This window comes from Myotis lucifugus, unplaced genomic scaffold (assembly GCF_000147115.1).
Source record: "Myotis lucifugus unplaced genomic scaffold, Myoluc2.0 scaffold_505, whole genome shotgun sequence".
Lineage (NCBI taxonomy): Eukaryota > Metazoa > Chordata > Mammalia > Chiroptera > Vespertilionidae > Myotis > Myotis lucifugus.
In genome coordinates this window covers 427,669-442,703 of record NW_005871553.1, presented here as the reverse complement: position 1 = coordinate 442,703, position 15,035 = coordinate 427,669, and the positions used below count along the sequence as shown (strand labels likewise).

The window sequence follows — 15,035 nt, the reverse complement described above, 5'->3', positions numbered from 1 at the left end:
TTCTTTAACAAATATAACTTTCAGTATTTTATGAGAGAAGGTGATAAAATAAGGAAAATTTCCAAGTATCTCTAACAAACTATCATTATGTTTGCTAATAAAACAATAAAAATAAGGTTTAATTCACTAAAAAGACAATAAATATGGTATTTGCTATTGTCCTCTGTTTTGCATACTAAATTTTCTGGCCTGTGAGTGACCATCTGCTGAAAAAATGGCTCAAGTGGGTATATTTTTATGGTTTTGCAAACCTCAGAAGAACAGGGATTCTTTTCCCAAACATAAGACTCCCAGCTTTGCTAGTAGTCTAGAACAGTGGTTCTCAACCTTCCTAATGCCTCGACCCTTTAATACAGTTCCTCATGTTGTGGTGACCCCCAACCATAAAATTATTTTCATTGCTACTTCATAACTGTAATTTTGCTACTGTTATGAATTGTCATGTAAATATCTGATATGCAGGATGTATTTTCATTGTTACAAATTGAACATAATTAAAGCATAGTGATTAATCACAAAAACAATATGTAATTATATATGTGTTTTCTGATGGTCTTAGGCGACCCCTGTGAAAAGGTCGTTCGACCCCCAAAGGGGTCATGACCCACAGGTTGAGAACCGCTGGTCCAGAGTAACAAATGCATATATTCAGCAAGTGCTTGTTGAGTGAATCAATGTGTGAATGATTTTCTTGGTGGGGTTCTGTGAACAGAGGGAAAGGAAGTAACATGTCAGTGAAGAATGAACATTTTTAGCCCTAGCCGGTTTGGTTCAGCGGATAGAGTGTTGGCCCTCAGACTGAAGAGTCCAGGGTTCGATTCCAGTCAAGGGCATATTCTCCGGCTTTGGTTGGAGTACGTGCAGTAGGCAACCAATTGATTTGTTTCTCTCACATGGATGTTTCTCTCTGTCTTTCCCTCTCCTTTCCACTCTCCCTAAAAATCAATGGGAAAATATCCTCAGCTGAGGATGAACAAAAACAAAAAAAGAATGAACATTTTTACTTTGAAAAAGGCAGGCAATTTATTGTAGTGAGATTATACTGAAGTTTATATACGACTGTGATGCATATAAAGTACCATCCTCCACACGCCTGGGAAGACATCCCTGAACCGCAAGGTAACTAAAGTGCTATCGATGTGATGCATTTTCACTAATCGATCCCATCAGAAATCACAGGATTAGAAGGACACGTGGAAGTATTTCCATACATTTTCATGACGGCCTTTTCCTTCCCAGCGTTCCTGGGGCCCTGACAACCCCACAGGGGCCCCTGCGGGTGAGTCTGCTGCTCCCCTTCCTGCGGTGACGAGCCGCCCCCCTGCTGCTTAGGGCGCTGCTGACGGAGTTAGACCTTCCCCTGAAACGGAGCTCGTGGAAACTATGAAAGTGGGCATAACGTTTGAAGCAACATAAGAACAAGAAAACATTAATTTTAAACACCAGCTGGTAGAAAGTGCCCCAAGTTCACAAACAGACACAGACACGTGTTTACGTGGACATCTTTGCACCCGACCCCTTGTCTGGAACACACTTTAGACGTGTGCTATGTGTGCACGGATCGGTGCACGCAGCCGGCACCGAGGGCCGTGCAGCTGTCCTTGCCGAGGGCTACACGATGCCTCGAAGGAGCTTATTCTGGACTTTTAGAAAACAGTCTGGAAGCAGTTCACGCGGCCACGGCATCTGCCATGGGCGTGCCACACGCCTGGCCGCCTCCTAGATGTAGGACTCCTTGGCGTAGAGGAGCTGGTCAGCCTCGAAGGCTGGCTGGCTGCAGCGCCCCGCCAGGCAGTCCCACGGGCTCCGCTGCGTAGACTCGGACACGGTTCTGAGCCGGTGCAGCTCGGGCCTCCCAGTGACGGCCACTTGTCCGACCGTCTCCACGGAAGCACAGCTGGTCCTGCTGTGGCTCCAGCTCGCAGTCCTGGGCGAGAGTCTGTGCCCGTCGAGTGGCTCTTGGCCGCACGCATTCCCTGAGTCCCCTCCGTGGTGCACGGGTAGGCGAGGCAGCAGCCCCGAGTCCAGGCTGAGCATCCTGGCCCGCAGGCTGCCAACCGTCTGGCTCCCAAGGGCAGTGAGCGCCGGGGCCTGGCCCCGCACGGCCTCCTGGTAGGAGGGTGGGCTGCCGGGCCTCGTCCTGTCCACCAGCCGGAACACGTCCTCCCCCGACAGGGCACAGGATCTTGGGCTAAAGTCCAGAGCTGCTTGCCCGTGGGTTTCAGACAAGTTTTCCCGGACGATTCGCCCGGCGAGCTGGCTCTCCCTTCTGAAGTCTTTCCTGCCGGGCTCTCTGGCTCTCACAGACAGGCTGGGGGGCTTGGGGAGCGCCCTTTTGTGGGAGGCGAAGGAGAAGGACATGGAGTGTTTTTTTATTTCTCTGCTGGGCTTACTTTTATCTGTCTTCGTAAAGGACTGATGTCTGCTGAAGAAGCTTCTCCTGGGGCTGGAGGGGGAAGCCGGGGGCGAGCTGTCAGAGGAGGCGTCCGGGGAGCCGCTGGAGCAGGCCGTGGGCGCCCATCCCTGCGGGGAGCTCTGCACCCGCAGGTCCTGCGGCCTCTGGCTCCCGCTGTCCACCGCGGGAAACACCTCCTCTGGGAAGGGGTCCTCGGCCTCCTCACTTCCCGACCGGGAGGCCGGCCGGGCCCCGGGGGAGTCCTCGCTGCGTGTCAGTTTCGGGTTAGCTCGCCGGCTCCCTAGGCGCTCTGGTGAGGGCGACACGCTGGGCTCGGAGTGCCTCCTGTCCGGGTCACCGAGGGAGCTTTTCAGCCTGGCCACAGTGCTGGCCACGGGCTCCATGCGGGCAGCTGTGTCCCAGGGCCCCGGGGGCAGCCTGGCCGGGGAGCCGAGGGCGCTGCCGCAGTCCCCGTCAGGGTCGTTGCTGTCATAGGCCGAGTCATTCTGCAGGGTCGAAGCGTCTGCGGACACAAAAGGGAGGTTGAGCTTTTGCTCAGGTTCTTTCAGAAATGAGCTTCGTACAGCTCCCTCACCCTATGGGGGTGGCAGTGGGTAATTTGGTGAAGCTACTTTGGGGTTTGAAAGAAAGATATTTGCCACATTAAATATGTGTTTCTTTAGAAATCAACTCTGTCAGTGGGGACAGGGAGGGAGGTGGGGAGGGAGAAAACAGCATTTCACTGAAAATGGATTGATCTTCACTTTAAAAACGACCCTTCGGATGGCCTTCTTGGGTTCGTTTCCATTTTAACGGACCGTATTCCAATCGTGGAAACAGAAGGGTATAACCCGCCCTCTGGCTCAGGTTCATCAGCAAGACTAGCAGCTTCTGATGTGGAACAAGCAGGGGCCCAGGCGCGGCCCCAGTGAGTGCCTGCAGCCCGAGGAGATGCTGAGGGAGAGCCAGGAGCTCAGTTAACCTCCCCCCTCCCCTCCCCCTCAGCCGTGCCCTGTCACAGCAGCTCCTGCCTCATAACCAGGGACACTGGACACTGGACACGCGATGCAACGCGAGGCCGACAGCGCGCCCATACCTGAGCCGTCCGTGTGCTCCAGGGAGTCATCGGAGATGGAACTGGAATGTGCCGGAATGTTCTCCCCAAAGATTTCCAAGCAGTTGTCGATGAGAAATTCCACCAAAGTCTTCACCTGGGAGGACACATGAGCAGATGGTCAGCTTAAAGGCATCTTTATTTTCTTAAATGGAGGGGGTCAGGGCAGGGTCAGCTGTCAGGGCGGTGCCACAAGGAGCCTAGAGGTTATGTTTCTGGGAAGAGCAGACAGAAAATGTGGCAGCCATCTCTATATTAAAGTCATTTTCGAGACATGCACTTTTTATTTGGGAATTTGAGAAACGTTTAAAGTAACTGAATTTTTCCTTTAAGTGAGGAGGGTTTCAAACCCACAGTTGGACGGAGTGTGATGCACAGAGGAGAGAAGTGAAGGCGTTCTGCCTGGGAGACGGATGTGAACATGGGAAGCACTAAACTCCGTCTCTCGGAGGTCGAAGGCCGCGGCCTGGGCTTGGTCAGGTTCATTAACTGCACGTCTGACCGGGGAACTGTGACCAAGACACCCTGCGTTTCCCATCTTCACTGTGAGGGCGGACCAGTCAGAGATGCAGAGGCACTGCATCACCTCGATGTGCAGACGGACGGGCGGGGGGATCAGAAACTGAGTTTCCCAGAAACAGGCTGGAACAAACCTGATTGTTCAAGTCTTTCTGGGCTTCCAACGAGAGGTTCTGGTCATTCTCCCGGGTCAGCATGTTGGGCCCCACGCAGATGGCGAGGTTGCTGGCGTCCATCTTGCTGACCTCGGCGTTCTTGCTGACCAGGTAGAGCACGGAGAGCAGGTGCTTGAGCAGCAGCAGGTTGGGCCGCGGCAGCTTCTCTGCGACCCTGCAATGAGGTTCAGAGGGCGGCTCAGAGGCGCCAGTGGCTTCGCTGGCTGCAGTGTAGCAGCCGAAACTCCCTCACCCAGACTTCCTTTAAAATGAGGAAGGTGCTGCTTTCACAAGTAACATTATGAAATGCTCATTCAGACTCTTCCAAGGGCAGCTGACATGGGATGAAACTGGCTAACCAGACATCGTGACAACCTACGACACCGACACCAATGACTCATCCTGTTATTTACACAGATCCCAGGTGTGGGAGCATTCACTCCTGCAACAAATACCAGAGCTTAATATTTTGAAAACCATTTTTGTAGAAGAATCATTTAGGCACGAACAATGCCTTTTTGTTCCTAACACTGAAAGACTGTGTGTTTTGTGTGTGTTTTTAACACAATCATTTGCCTTTTTCTGACCTGTGACCATGGAACAAAGATGAGACATTTTTGCACTATTCTGAGAAATCTTTACGGAGAAGAAATCAGTGTATAAGGCATGTTCATAACTATGGTCAAGGCAGCATTTCAACGGCAACATTATTACTAACAAATAATAAATTAGGCTTTTAAAAAAAATGAAATGGTGACTCTAATATATGGATCATTTTTATTTTTCATAAGATGTTATTGTTCTGAAAAAGCTTTATGTCTTTAAGTAGGAAGTAATTTTCATTTTGGGACAAACACTCTAATGTCTTCAATTCTATAAATATTTCATTGAAAATATTTAGCCCTGTGGGCAATCATAGTATATAGGCACACTCTCATAGGATTTGGCAAAAGTGCTGATATTTTATTTTTTAAAAAAATATATTTTATTGATTTTTTTACAGAGAGGAAGGGAGAAGGAGAGTGATAGAGAGTTAGAAACATCGATGAGAGAGAAACATCGATCAGCTGCTTCCTGCACACTCCCCACTGGGGATGTGCCCGCAACCAAGGTACATGCCCTTCACCAGAATCGAACCTCGGACCTTTCAGTCCGCAGGCCGACGCTCTATCCACTGAGCCAAACCGGTCAGGGCAAAAGTGCTGATATTTTAAAGTTAGGCATTTAAGATTCTCTAGTCACCAAGAGGTCATACTTTCATTCACATATGTAATTATTTTCGCTGTCACTGGAGTTTGTTTTTATATAGTTTTCATTCTGGTTAATTAGAAGAATATGAAGTATATTATGGAATTTAATGAACAAAACAATCCCTTCTAGATTGTTCTCTGTGGTGTCAGGGATGCTTTCTGGGAGAATGGTTGTCTTGCAGGACACCAGTTGGTATAGGTTAAGGAAAACCCCAAATTCCTACACCTGGCTGGCTAGCCCGTTTTGAAGCTTTCATCTATGATTCTGCCTCATACCTTCTCAAACGACTTATCTTTTTAGACTCCCCCACCTCTTGTGATTTGTACTGAAGCTCATGTTCTACTTTTTGAAAAAGCATCTACTCTCCTTTGGCCGAAACAGTGTTTGTAAATGTCCAGGGTAACTCCTGATTTTCATTCTGGGCAGATGAGCAGTTCCACGCGGATCCCCTCATCATTACCATGTGCAGGAAGCACCCTGCCACGCGATGAATGGAGAGATGGAGTCCGGGTGGGAGGACCCTGACGACTTACTGTTTCAGGGCCTCGATCCTGTCCTCCTCAGTTGGTCTCTCCAGGGCACCCATCCAGTCCTCAAACAGGTCACAGGAGAGCAGCTTCCGGGGGATACTTCGGAGGAAGTCCTGGAGGAGGAAGAAAGGGTACTGTTTGGCCTGTCTGTGCTGGGTAATGTGCTGGTGTCTTTATCTCCACTTGGTTTGTTCCATCTCAGGGAACCTATGCTCATCTTGCCACAGGCTGTGCCCCTTCCTTCCTGCATTTGGTTAGTTTGAAGGAGATCTCTCTCTTGTGCTGTCTCTCAGCAACTTCCTACAACAGGCACAGTAAGGGCACCAAGATTCAGGGGTATGGACTTGGCCATAGGACAACCCAAGTCCCTTTCTCCTCAAAATGCTGGGGAACTTGAAAGCCTTATATAATAAATAAAAGGCTCAACTTAAGCAAAATGCAAAATCGGTGTACTTTGGTTTGTAGAGAGGAGAACCCATTTCTTGTATCCTGAGCATTAACGTATCAGAACCCATTGGTAGGTTCTTTGGCACCAATGCTGTCAACTCACCTTAAAGACCACCGCCAGGAGGTGCACGGGGAGACTTTTCAGATCCACCATGACTCCCGAGTTGAGCTCCTCCTTGAGCTCTTTGCGGGCTTTCTCGTTGGCTGCTTTCCTAAATATCCCTTCAGTGGAAGGGCCTTTCAGGCACAGGATAGTGAGAATATCCTAGAGGAGAGAGGCATAGGAATAGGAAATGGTTACCCTTGGTTTGAAGACATACTTTGCTACTAATACACTCGAAGGCTATATTTCGGTAGGAGAAAGAGGATTAAAAGAATGCATATGCACAGTAGCTAACTTTGTCTGTCATAAAACATCCTCTCCATTAAAGTTAGTTCCCCGTGATACTGAGTTAGTCTTAACAAGTGACCACTGATGCCAGCTGTTCCCTTCAGTCCAGTTGCTGTCAACTCTTCCTCCACCCTCCATTTTTCTGAGAGGAGGTGCATTGTGGAAGCTCCCATTTGCACATTCTAAAACTGCTCCAGCCTCCTTCCTGGGACCCATTCCACATACACATTGGATTTCGGATCAGATATGCTACACCACATCTCTGTCTGTTGATTTTTCAGAAGCCACACATTTTCAACATTCTTAACTCTAGGAAGTCAAGGACAGAGGGACCATCAATCTGAGCTCATTGGCAAATACAAGCAATTTCTAGAATGTAAGCAGCCGGGGACTGTCCCGACTGCACTCCCGGCAGAAACCGTTTCTAAGAGGGAAAACACGAAAGATCGGCCTCAACAAGCTTAGCATGAGGATGACATTCAGGCTGCCCACGGCCTTTCACATCTGGCAGAAAGCTGAAGTAGGGTGACAAGTCAACGCGCGCCTACCTGGATGGGTCTGGGGAGGGTGTCATCGTCACCACAGATAATTGACAAGGGCTGATCAAACAATGATGCTTTCAATTCTGGCTCTGAAGCCCCAGAAAAATCTGATGGAGGAGAAAGCCTTCTCATGAGAAAGGGCCAGGACAGCACCTTCTTTCTCTTCTTAATTTCTACGGCCAAAAAAACAAGGCAAGGTGAAAATTCAGATTAAAATATTAACAGAGATCCATGTCAGACAGTGGGTATCGTCAGTCACATAATGTCACCCCTGGTATGCCATATGGGAGAAATACTTTTGCAAAAACTGAGAAAGCAAAGGGCATGCATCTTAATCTCGAAACATCAACCCAGAAAACCACCACGTTACCAGGGCGACCAGCCCCTACACATCAACACCAGGGTTCTTCAGTCCCCACCTTTCCTGTTTTTACCCGTCACTAGCTGTTGGCTGCAAAAACTGGCAAAACCTAACTGTGCGGGTCATAAACCACCATCTTAACCTATTGACCTTAACAGCTGGGTGGACATCTTTCATGTGAAATACACTAGTGTAATCTGCTCCTTTGAAGAAAATGAAACTTATAAAGAGAGGAACTGACTTGCTCAACAAGATTATTTTGAAGATACTTAGCGGGGAGGGCTGCAGCCACGCTCGCACCACCGGCCACTAGAGGGAGCTACGTCACTCAGCCTGTCTGTAGTTCCCTTCCCCTCCAGGGTTGCAGGGGCGGCTGCCTTAGGACGGGGAGAGCACAGACTGCTGCAGAAAGGTCGGAGCCCAGACATGGCAATTGGGAATTATTAGTGAACACCACCAAGAGCTCTTTGCGGGCTTGTGTGTGCAATGGGTACTGCCTTTCACAAGTTTCCTTCTTTTTCTTTTTTCTTCCTTCTCCTTTTTTTTTCCTAATCAGAAAAGCTGTATTTTCTAAATGCACCGGCATATGTTTCTATACAATTTATACTGGCAACTGGGAGAGGCTGGGTGGAGAAGTGGCTTTTTCCCATGGTTCAGGAGGACTGGGTCAGGGTTATGTTACCGTGATGCACTATGAAAGAGTGAAAAGTGGACCGTGGGCCCTGGCCGGTTTGGCTCAGTGGACAGAGGGCCGGCTGCAGACTGAAGGGTCCCGGGTTCAATTCTGGTCAAGGGCACATGACTAGGTTGTGGGCTCGATCCCCAGTGGGGGCATGCAGGAGGCAGCCATTCAATGATGTTTCTATCTCTCTTTCCCTTCCTTTCTGAAATCAATAAAAATATATTTAAAAAAAGAGTAAACCATGGGTTCTTTGGAATTCAGTGTCAGCAAAGATTGCTACATAGGTTCTTAGATTCACTTTCCATTAGAAAAGTAAGAAAAGGAAAAAGGCATTGAGTGTTTTTCTTATGTCCATATGCCTTAATTGTCAAAACAGAATGGCCAGGACATCTGTCGCCCACTAGGAGCCCCTTGGAGAGCGGGGTGGCCCTGAGGGGTCTTTTTGGATGCTCTGATGCTCGGGGGGCTGGGCCTCCACTGGAGAGTGGATGGTCTGTGGTCTTTAAGAGCACACCATACAAATAATTCCTAGTAGAGAAACATCCTGTGGTTTTGCAAACCAAGAACATTTGCTGTTAGCACTTACATAAAAGACCAGTATGTTTTCAAAACTCACCAATTAGCTGGCAAATGCTATCTTCACTCTCACATGATGCCAACAGAGGATGTTGCTTGATATCACCCTAAAAGCAGGTTTATTTTAGTTACAAATAATGACTGAAGAAACCTACCCAGGCTTCCCCCACAAAATGCTCATATAACATTTTATTCATATTAAAAATTAGCCAAAGAGTCCACTGATTTCTTTCTAGCTTCTAGAATCAATAGTAAAGCACTGATTGTTTCATATAAGAGTTTAACACACTGCACTTAGGATACTAATTTTCTACTCTAATAATTAAATAAGCCAAACAATATTCAGTTAAAGCAGAAAGTTTTTCCTCCTCTCACAGTGCAGATAAAAACTTAAAGAAATTGCTTTCTTACCTCTGATTGACATTCAATTAATGTCTCCATATTATTGGTATTTAGTGTTTTCGACTAAAAGAGAAAAAAAGTAGATTAGGTAAACATTTGGCTCAAGCCTTTGGAAAATATGAACGCGTGAAGATGAGAGCGGCACATACAGCATTGCAGCTGCTGGTCAGCTTCATCAGAAGTTTGGCCGACTGTCCTGATGAAGTCCCCTCCCTGCGGCCTCGCTCTGCCTACGGAGAAATCACATGGGAGAGAGTCAGGAGGGACACACAGGGTCAGCTGGCCAATTTCAGTGCCACTTCGCCAGAGCACGAAGTCCGAAACTATTGGGTAGGAAAGCTGTCATTTACAGTACAGTGTGTGACCAGATGTCTTATGCTATTCGGAACAGTGTCTGATCACACATTTCTAACTCAGTTAAGCCTGAGCTCACCACCAGGCCAAATTCTGTTATGCATTTATTACATCCCCATCAAGAGAGAATCTGGATGACAAGTCCAGTAACAACTTTTTTTGGGGGGGAGAGCTCACTATGCGTCAGGCATCATATTAAGAGCTTTGCATGAATTTGCTCATCCGACCCGAAAAGAGAAAAGCTCAGACATAAAACAAAGGGAACATTTACAGAATTCCTATGCCCCAAAGAACAGGCTTCTCCCGAAGCAGAGCTCCCCGTGCTCAGAATGTTTATAGCACTGTTGCACCCTCCACCGCGCAGCTGTTTTCTTTCGGATCAGATCTGAAAGCCCAGCGACCCGCTAGCAGCCTGCCGTCGGGTGCCTGTGAACTGATGGCACTTACCCGGGGGATGGAGAGGAACCCCAGCCAGAGCTCCTCTACCTCCGGGAGCTGTGGGGATCGTGGGGACCGGGAGAGGCAGCACGACACCCGTTAATCCGCTGGCAGAGAGGAGACAGACTGTGTTGCCTTCACGTGTTCTGCATTATAAGCGAGGGGCGGGCAGGTGGAAATTCACCATCTGCTGGGACCGGAAAGAACATCATGGGCCGTCACCCTGCAGAGCCAGACGCCGGAGAGCACCCGCTTCCTCATTCCTTTTAGGGCAGCTCTGGGTCTTTTTACTTTTTATTCCTTCCACTGGAGAGTAAAAGAAAATCTGTAAACTGCTGGGGGTGGAAAAGATGACACACAGCCCTAGGTGAAGGCTCTGATTAATGTCACAGGTGGGATGTGTGAGAGAGAATGGGTTATTCTGGACGTAAACATCATTTTATTTTCTAATGTGGTCATTTCTGCCCCACTTTTTTGGCATCCTGTTTGAGGGCTGTCTCCCCTCCCACCCACCCTATACTATTTTCATCTGTCACCACACTTTAATTTTTTAAAAATATATTTTATTGATTTTTTACAGAGAGGAAGGGAGAGGGATAGAGAGTTGGAAACATCGATGAGAGAGAAACATTGACCAGCTGCCTCCTGCACACTCCCTACTGGAGATGTGCCCGCAACCAAGGTACATGCCCTTGAATGGAATCGAACCCGGGACCCTTCAGTCCGCAGGCCGATGCTCTATCCACTGAGACAAACCGGTTAGGGCTATAAAATTTTTAAACTATCTTTTTATTGATTTCAGAGAGGAAGGGAGAGGGAGAGATAGAAACATCAATGATGAGAGAGAATCATTGATCGGCTGCCTCCTGCACACCCCCTACTGGGGATCGAGCCCACAACCCAGGCATGTGCCCTTGACCGGAAGTGAACCCCAGACCCTTTAGTCTGCAGGCAGACACTCTACCCATTGAGCCAAACTGCTAGGGCAACACTTTGATGAGCATTCTCTGGGTGCATGATGCTGTCCCTCCAAGAAACCCAAGCTGTGCCGCGGAGAAACGGTCACCACCGAAGGCAGGTCTGTTTCCTCTGGAATCAGGAAGAGGAAGAGTCCAGCAGAGCAGCTGTCATCCTGGTAATCTCGTCTCTTCCCTGACTAGTCAGAATCACTATCACTTAATTCCTATCAGCTCCAATCCTGCCATGGAAGGAAAACAGAAACTTCCTGTGATCAGACCAGCTTCCAGGAGCAAGGAGCTGGTGAGCTTCACCTGAGGCCGCTCCTCCCGGCTGGCAGAGGGCCTCTGGTGCTTCCTGGGGCTGCGAGCCCAGGTCTGAAATGACTCAAATGCACAAATCGTGATGTAGCCACACAGTAGCACTGAGGATGTGCAGCCTAAAAGGATGTTCAACCATATGGTTGGGTCTCACAAAATAATACCGAGCAAAAGAAGCCAGACCCCAGAGAGCACATCTTACACAAAACCATGAAAGCAACCTATGCTGGACCTAGCCTGGGACCAGGCACATAGTAGGTATTCAACAAATAAATTCTGAATAAATACATTTACTTAATACATATTATTATATGTATCACTATAACATATATTCTTTGCTAATATGTATTTCAGGAACGTTTTTTTCATTTGACATGCTTTCTGGATTCTTCTAAGAAACAATGTTTATGCTGCTCTTGTAGTAACTAAAGCGTCAATCCCCAATTGAAATATTTTCCTTTTAAAAACAATGAAGACTATTTTCTGTAATCCTTAGGGATTCTTCTGTCATCAGCTAGCCCCCACAATACACATTCTACCAGTGATTTAAAAACTTTTTTCTTTCCTCGTGGAATTCTATATTCAAAGGAAGATAGAGTATATAGAATCCCGATAAAACATGAAAAAATGTTTTAATCGTTCCCTAGTGGGTGAGGGGTGGGGAAGAGCATGGCCTGCCTTGTCCCTTTTGCCTTCTGAGAAGATAAAGCTGGGGGGCCTTGGAAGAAACTCTTGAAACCTATAAGTTGGATCTATATTAGCAGTTCCCAAAGTGCATACTGGGAGCCTGGGGTCCCGAGACCCTTCCGGGGGGCCCACAGGGTCCACGCTACTTTAGTAACACGACTGAGATGCTATCTGCCTTTGTAAACCACTTTCACCAGAGTGGACACAGTGGAGTTTCCAGAGCCACTGCTGTGGGATGTTCTGAGAGGCTGGAATGCAGGCTTGTGTATTCTTTTGCGTCAACATGTTCTCACCTCTAATTTCTCTAAGGTACACGTTGGTAGCTATAACTTACATAAATTAAAGCTCGTATGAGTTGCCCATAATTTTGTGGAAAGTGTTCTTGAAACCAAAACGTTGGAGAACTCCTGATCACCACCACACCTTTGCCTGTGAGGAAATTCTACCCATGTGGTGTGTAGCATTGACCTCTTATTTTCACCCTATCTTGCCAGAGCCATTTTCAATGCACATTTTTTCAAGGTGTATGGCCTGGCCACCCACACTGCTTGCTGTCTGTGAACAGTTTGAAGAGCTCGCTCAGGCCCCTGCCCTGGGATTTGCCCCTTTCCCAGGACAGCTGTGCCTGAGCTGGGCTCAGGTCCACAGCCCTTGGCTTGCTCCCGAGTCTCATGTCTTCGTGGTGGTCACTCCACTTCTCAGTTCTTATAAGGAGCACGTCCCTTACTATAAACTCAGCCAGCAACGGCCTCATCGGGGAGAATGAGGAAGTTAGTCAGATATAAGAAAAGCACCATTTCCCTCTGGATATGTAATTCTAAAATTTTTTTAGCCTTTAAATGAGATTTGGTCATTGTTACGATTCTATTTTTCTCATGTAGAGGATCATGTCTCTAAGTTTATTATTAAATAGGATATGAAATAGACATATAAACATATTCATTCCAGTAACAACTCTTTTGAAAAGTAGGATAATAGGCTATATATTTGTTAATGATGTGGTAACTTTGGACATCTTAAAAAATAATTAAAATGCAAATGTTAGGAATTACATTGAATTAAAATTCCCTCTAATCTATCCCCCCCTCCCCTTCTTTTTTTTGACACTACGAGTCAGATTTAGGGCATAGTCTTGAAACTTCAAAATCTCCTGTCAGTTCCATTAATAACAACAAATAGAATACAATTTACATCACTTTAAACCAATACAGAGCTTGTGACCTGCGAGAACGCTGCGTGCATTTCCCACCGTGCACCTCCTCCATCGGCCCACCATGCCCACTGCAGCGGAAGGGCGTGCTGAGCTGGCAGAGTTGGAGGTGATTAGGAAACAACAGAAAGAGTGAGTGCTCTGGCGGTTCTAAAGCAGGAATGCTTGTGGGCTGTTCTTATAGAGCGATGCCCCTGGGAGATGGTGACAGTCATCAGGTAACTAACAGGTAAGTTTTGTAACTGACGGAAGGCCAAGCCAGCAGCGGCCCTGGAGGCTGGCGGGGGAGCGGGTGCCCATCCTCCGTGCTGCGTGCCGGCACGTGGTCTCCGCCGCGGGGCGGAGCGGTGGGGACAGGCCCTGCTTCTGCAAATCGCAGAGTAGCTGAGTGCAGTTTCCCGAACAACAGCAGAGACACCTGGAACCCCAGTGCTGAACGGCAGGCAGGCGAACGCATGCTCACTGGGGTGAGACCGATGGAGGAGCCGTCCCTGCAAGCCTCGCCCATGTGGCCAGCGGACGCATGTTCATGCCAGTGCATTAGAATTAGGCCCTTGGACTCTCTCATTTTGCCAAAATAAGGAGGCCTCACCTGAGACAGGCTTGAGAGCACAGCTCTCAGCATCATGAGTCCTGGACAGCGACTGCTGTCAGTGACCTGGGGCGCAACCACTGTCTCCCTCTTCCCTCTCCCAGGCCCGAGGCCTCACCTTCCGCACAGAGGGGAAATCCCTGCTGGCCCCATCCTGGTCCTCTAGCTCCATCCACCCCCCAGGGTGGGGACGTCAGACTGTGCCATGTCCATGCTGTGCACAGACTCAGGCCTGCAAACCAGGCAGGGGAGTCAACAGGGGCCCACAGCCCGGCCTCCCTCTGCCACAAACTCACTGCTGTCCTGCCCAGTCCTCCAGCCAGACGTACCTACTTCTCTCTTAAATGAGGGCAAGGGATTCATTAACCTGCTAATCCCTTTTCATACAGGGGCGCAGTATAGTGAATTAGCAGTAAGCTCCCTGCCTGCCGCTTCTCTTAGAAACTTGGAGGGAAGTCTGTGGTGTGTGGGAGGGCGGGAGAGACATCCCCGCTCCCCCAGCCCTGGGTCACGGAGGCTGCCCGCGGAGAGGGCAGGTAGGGGCTTGGCCCGGGCTGCGGTACATCCAGCCATGTCCTCTCAGGTCATTTTTTTTTCCTGGCCGGAGCAGGGCTGTCCTCCAGCCAATTCTAGCTCACGCCATGGCATGAGGCTCACCTGACTTTCCCCCAGGTTCGCTGGGACCACAGCACCCCTGAAACACGGCAGTGTCACTGAGTCTCACGGGATTATTACTCCCCGCAGCACCCACAAATGCCCGCATTTCTGCAGCGGACGAACATATTAGATTCGCCTCTCAGGTCTTTGAGATAATTAATTAATCTTTGTCCTGGCAGACAAAAGAGCCCCCGCATACAATAATATGTGAAGAACTCTGTGTTTGCAGAAAGCTGGCTTGAAAACTAGCAAGGTTAGAACGCAATGTTCTTTTTCAACTGCCTTCCCCACTTACTGAGATCAAGATGAATAATTAGAAATAAAACATCCTCAGATTAGGTGATTAGAATCTGAAAACTGATGATAAAACTACCACAGTGTCATGGGCAATGCGCCAACACACATATATCACCTTAAGAACTAAAGAATCCTTCCTTTCTAATGACATTTTGGCC

At 48.3% G+C, this 15,035-nt stretch overlaps 1 protein-coding gene across 1 annotated transcript; it reads right to left on the bottom strand.

Moving 5' to 3' along the window:
* Window positions 1-1,417: 1,417 nt before the first annotated feature.
* Window positions 1,418-10,313, bottom strand: TAGAP (T cell activation RhoGTPase activating protein). The gene is made up of 10 exons (XM_006103762.3): window positions 10,167-10,313; window positions 9,515-9,595; window positions 9,375-9,428; window positions 9,004-9,070; window positions 7,351-7,517; window positions 6,515-6,676; window positions 5,968-6,077; window positions 4,163-4,358; window positions 3,492-3,606; window positions 1,418-2,918 (listed from the first exon to the last, which is right to left on the bottom strand). The coding sequence occupies exons 2-10, from the start codon at window positions 9,539-9,541 to the stop codon at window positions 1,720-1,722; spliced, it is 2,097 nt and encodes a 698-aa protein (XP_006103824.1). The 5' UTR covers window positions 9,542-9,595; window positions 10,167-10,313; the 3' UTR covers window positions 1,418-1,719.
* Between the last annotated feature and the right edge of the window lie 4,722 nt (window positions 10,314-15,035).

Bases quoted from the DNA above. Each gene is read 5' to 3' on its own strand.
- TAGAP (XM_006103762.3), bottom strand. From the start codon at position 9,541: ATGAAGCTGACCAGCAGCTGCAATGCT. The intron at 9,429-9,514 runs GTATGTGCCGCT...TTTCTCTTTTAG, and splicing joins TGACCAGCAGCTGCAATGCT to TCGAAAACACTAAATACCAA. The intron at 7,518-9,003 runs GTGAGTTTTGAA...TTTTGGCCGTAG, and splicing joins TAGCATTTGCCAGCTAATTG to AAATTAAGAAGAGAAAGAAG.